Source organism: Trachurus japonicus, chromosome 21 (assembly GCF_045865225.1).
Source record: "Trachurus japonicus isolate A0001 chromosome 21, Traja_1.0".
In the NCBI taxonomy this organism is placed as follows: Eukaryota; Metazoa; Chordata; class Actinopteri; order Carangiformes; family Carangidae; genus Trachurus; species Trachurus japonicus.
In genome coordinates this window covers 9079686-9084280 of record NC_140927.1, presented here as the reverse complement: position 1 = coordinate 9084280, position 4595 = coordinate 9079686, and the positions used below count along the sequence as shown (strand labels likewise).

The window sequence follows — 4595 nt, the reverse complement described above, 5'->3', positions numbered from 1 at the left end:
ACGGCGTACGTCGCCGAGGGAGGGAGGGAGAATTATTGTAAAAGGTTTGAAAGTCCGAGGCTCGATCCAAAAACGCTTTTACACAACAGAAAATCACGTTGCTTGATCCGAAACTGTTTAACACTACAAAAAGCCGAACCAGGGCATGATAATGTAGTCTGATCCGACACTAGATTGCGCTCTGACGTGCCGTTTTTTTTAATCCTCGGGTACCCGAGTAATAAATTCATACCCGAGTAGCAGATTGCTACTCGAGTACTCGAGTACCCGGGTAACCGTGCACATCCCTAGTCCGAGCCGATGTAACTACAACAACATAACACAAACTTATCTGACAGCTCTCACTTCTTCCTCTGCTCCTCCTCACTCACACACACAGGTCTTCCTCACACTCACTCCGGCCCCTCAGTTTCTCATCCAACCATACGCTACCTGCCCGTACTAGGGTTGCACATCTCTCTCTGATAAACGATTCGATATGCATCTAGATACACAGGTTACGATTCGATTCAAAAACGATATCCTTTTATTACAGACAGATTCGATTCGATTCGATTCGATTCGATTCGATTCCGAACGATACGATTCGATTTGACGGTTAATATTCATGACTCCAAATCCCCAAGCATTGTGGCTTTATGGCACTGGCAAAAAAAACAGAACAACAAAATCACATGTCAATGTATTTATTTTTAGACATGGACCAAAAAAAGTCTGGCTGAATTGTTGGATGGGAACTCCAGAGGTAAAAGTAGCACAGAATAGTAACAACAAAGTGCAATATTTCAGCCTGAGCATAGTTTTGAACACTAGAGGTAGGTAACAAAGATTCAATATTTCAGCCTGAGCATAGTTTTGAACACTAGAGGTAGGTAACAAAGATTCAATATTTCAGCCTGAGCATATAGTGTTTTGAACACTAGAGGTAGGTAACAAAGATTCAATATTTCAGCCTGAGCATATAGTGTTTTGAACACTAGAGGTAGGTAACAAAGGTGCAACATTACAATGTAAACAAGTTACACACCTATAACACATCTCAAAATGTGGCAACAATGAGCACAGTGACAAGTGCTTTGTGTAAAAGAATAGAGAAAATAAATACATATGTAAAAAAAAAATCAAACTACTGTGTGTGAGGTACCGTTTCCCAGGTCAAAAAGCAGTAGTTCACTTACACTATGCCTGTGCATTTTCATCATCACTGTCCTCTGTTTTTTTGGAGGGCAGATTTTTTTTAAGGAAAATCAACTGATCCACATGCTCATGTTTGAGCAGACTACGTTTTGTGGAAACAATGTCTCCCGCAGTACTGAACACACGTTCAGATGCCACACTGGTGGCCGGGATGCAGAGGTATCGTTTAGCGAGAGATGACAGCAGTGGCAAGTCCTGCTGCTCTTTCCACCACTGTAGTGGGTTTTTTTGCAGGGGCAAAGGATCACGCTCTCTGTACCTCTTGACTTCTTCACTGGCCTTGTCTCTTACAGATGTAGCTGCAATCCTCACTTCAAAGTCTTTTCCCAACAGCTGGTCCAACGCTGACATTTTCTTCTTTTTGACAGGAGGGTCATCATCTGAAATAGAAAACAATTACCATATATTACAGACTTTGTTTGCCATGCCTCAGTGGTGCTTTTTTTGTACCTGACTTTACCATTTCATCTATTGTCACCTGATGTTCAGAATGAATTACACTTTTGTGCACATATGTAAAAGTTGTATTATCATCATCATCGTCATTATTAAACTCTTTTTCTTTACATGCCGATTCTCTCATAATATTGAATGTGTTGTTGTTGTTGTTGTTGTTGTTGTTGTTGTAGTATGCTAATATTTTATAGCTGCAGCATAAGTTTAACTCTTTCTTGATTACAAGTTATAAAATACACAAACCATCTGGCTCTTCTTGGTTCTGGGGTGCATCAATGCTGATGTCCAGATCTCCAAGGGCAGGTTCAGTCTGACATGGATTTGTCTGCAGTGGACCTCTCTGGACTGGATCCCCTGTTGCCTAGAAATAAAATATAAAAGACAAACACAAAACAACAAACAGACAGTAACAGCAGTCAGAATAAATCTAATGACAGTAGACTTGAGAATGCATTGTAATATGTATTTTGTGTTGAGTAAATGATTTTGTGTTGGGGGATTTACCTTGTTATGCAGGGATGTAGCTTCTGCTGTTATGCTTGTGAACGTCTGCTCAGCATCATGGTCCGTCAGGAAGGGCAGAGATTTGAACCGGGGGTCCAGAGCTGCTGCAGTGTAGAAGAGATCATCCAGGCCGGTGTAGCGCTTCTCCAAGTCATTTCTGAATGCTTGTTTCATATCTTTGATCACCACCGAGTCTTCATCTGATGCTTCAAAGTTCTTTTTAAGCTTTGCTCTGACAGGGGAAATCATTGAGAGTGTGGGCCGCTTGTCTTCACACATGGTGGTGGTCACAAGTTTGACCGGCGCCATCAGCTTGACAATGTCTTCAATATCGCAAAAGTCTTTGTCCTTAAGAGTGTTAATCTCTTCTCCTCTTCTGAGATGCCTGGACATAAGTGCAGCAGAAATGGCAGGCTGTTGTTCCAGTACACGTTCAAGCATATTCTGGGTACTGTTCCACCGGGTGGACACGTCTTGGATGAGTTTGTGGATAGGCAAGGCCAGTTGTTTCTGTTTGTCTTGTAAAATTTCTGCTGCCCTGACACTGCGGTGAAAAAAGCCAACCACTCTCCTCACCCTCCCCAGCATCCTTGCTACTGTGTCCACTTTGAAGGCTTTCTGTGTGGCCAGATTTATTGTGTGTGCAAAGCACATGACGTGAGGGCTCATCTCTGCTTCTGCCCCAGCTAAGATCATGTTTGTGGCATTGTCAGTTACTAGGGCTGGCTCTTTATCAAGAAGGTTCCAGTCAGCACATGCCTGCTTCAGCAGAGCACCCACATTCTTCCCAGTGTGGGATCCTTTGAATGCCCTGGTCTGTAACACATGAACATTTAACTTCCAATTCGGAGCGATGTGGTGGGCCGTGATCGTCACATAAGACTCGGTCGCACATGACGTCCAAGCGTCTGTTGTTATTGCCACTCGCTCGGCATTTGCCAGCTCTTTTTCTACTTGGCTCTTAACTTGGGCATACAACGCTGGCATGCACGTGTTGGTCATATGATTTCGGGAAGGTATCTTATACCTGGGCTCTAACGTATGAATCAAATCCTGAAATCCTTCCCATTCAACAATGTTGTAAGGACATAAACCCTTGGCGATAAAACGCGTAATTGACGCTGTGATTTCCTTAGCGCGTGCTGAATTGTGACCAAGTTGCCCGAATAAGTTAGGAATGGTGCTCCCTGGCTGTGTGCTACTGCTTGCTGCACACTCCTGCTCGTTGGTACGGGGTTTTAACTCACCGTACTCTTGGCCGTGTTTCCTCTTTGCATGCTGGTCGAGATTTGTAGTGCTGCCAGTGTACGTCAACGATGCTCGACACAATTTACAAATAGCATGGCTTCTGTCGAGCTTCCCTTCCTTCTTATAAAACCCAAAAACTTTCCACACTTTGGATTTCTGTCTCCCCGATGCATTGAAAATCCTTCTCGGTCCATTATCACCTTCGGTCAGACTGACGCTTTCGTTCTCCTCCGCCTCCATTTTCCGTGTTGTCCCTTGTTTATCACTCGTGCTAATACCAGCTAAGCAGCTACCGCGTTTAGCGGGTAGCTTCAGCTCTCGCGTTGTTTTAGAGACGCTGGCGCATGTTGTAATGCCGCAAACCGATTCAAAGTCTCGCGATAACCGATCCATGACTCTATAACCGATTCAGCTAGGAATTCATGGATTATTCGCATCGATTGAGGAGTCTGCTACCGATGCAGCCGAGTCGCTCACTTGTTGAATCGAATATCCGGTCGCATCGGTTTATCGTTCACAACCCTAGCCCGTACACATTCACAGTCAGTCAGTCAGAAATCACATCATAACAACAACATTACTGCGGGGTCGCAACAATATTTTCAGTTGTGCAGTATATTAATGAGCGACAAGTCCCATTGCTAGTACGTGGCACGATAAGCACACCAGTGCTTGTAATGCCTGGTGTGCGACCCCCCCCCCCCCCCGAAAAAAAAAATTGTTGTAGCCTATTTGCCGTTTCTGTGCGTACATTGAAATTGAATCCTGGCGGCGCCACTGACTAATATAATAATAATAATTCATAATAATGCAAGTAGACCCTTTTAAATGCGATAAACTTTTATTTCTCATTAGTTTTTTTTTTTAACCATTGTAATTGGAATGACAAGAACAAAAATAGCTACTATCCTAAATAAATAAAATAAACAAAAAATAATAAACAGTGCAGTGCAGCTCTTCTGTCCAATAACATTACACACCTGAAGCTCCACTTTTCATTCAAACAAACTAATGTGACTTCCACAGATGTAAGATTTCATCAATGAGACTAGCATTTAAAAGGTATTAAACCAGCCGGTGGTAAACCTCTAAAAACCAGCTTAGTCGTTTTCTCCCCCAATGACGGAGGTTGACCGGCCCGTGAGCTGCTGCAGGCGGCTGCAGACTGTGGGAAGCCCCGCTCCTCCTGC

At 43.5% G+C, this 4595-nt stretch overlaps 1 protein-coding gene across 1 annotated transcript; it reads right to left on the bottom strand.

Moving 5' to 3' along the window:
- Positions 1-1123: 1123 nt before the first annotated feature.
- Positions 1124-3939, bottom strand: LOC146964760 (E3 SUMO-protein ligase ZBED1-like). Its single transcript, XM_085764767.1, has 2 exons — positions 1897-3939; positions 1124-1577 (listed from the first exon to the last, which is right to left on the bottom strand). The coding sequence occupies exons 1-2, from the start codon at positions 3796-3798 to the stop codon at positions 1506-1508; spliced, it is 1974 nt and encodes a 657-aa protein (XP_085620893.1). The 5' UTR covers positions 3799-3939; the 3' UTR covers positions 1124-1505.
- Between the last annotated feature and the right edge of the window lie 656 nt (positions 3940-4595).

Bases quoted from the DNA above. Each gene is read 5' to 3' on its own strand.
- LOC146964760 (XM_085764767.1), bottom strand. From the start codon at position 3,798: ATGGATCGGTTATCGCGAGACTTTGAATCGGTTTGCGGCATTACAACA. The intron at 1,578-1,896 runs GTTTGTGTATTT...TTTCTATTTCAG, and splicing joins GAACCAAGAAGAGCCAGATG to ATGATGACCCTCCTGTCAAA.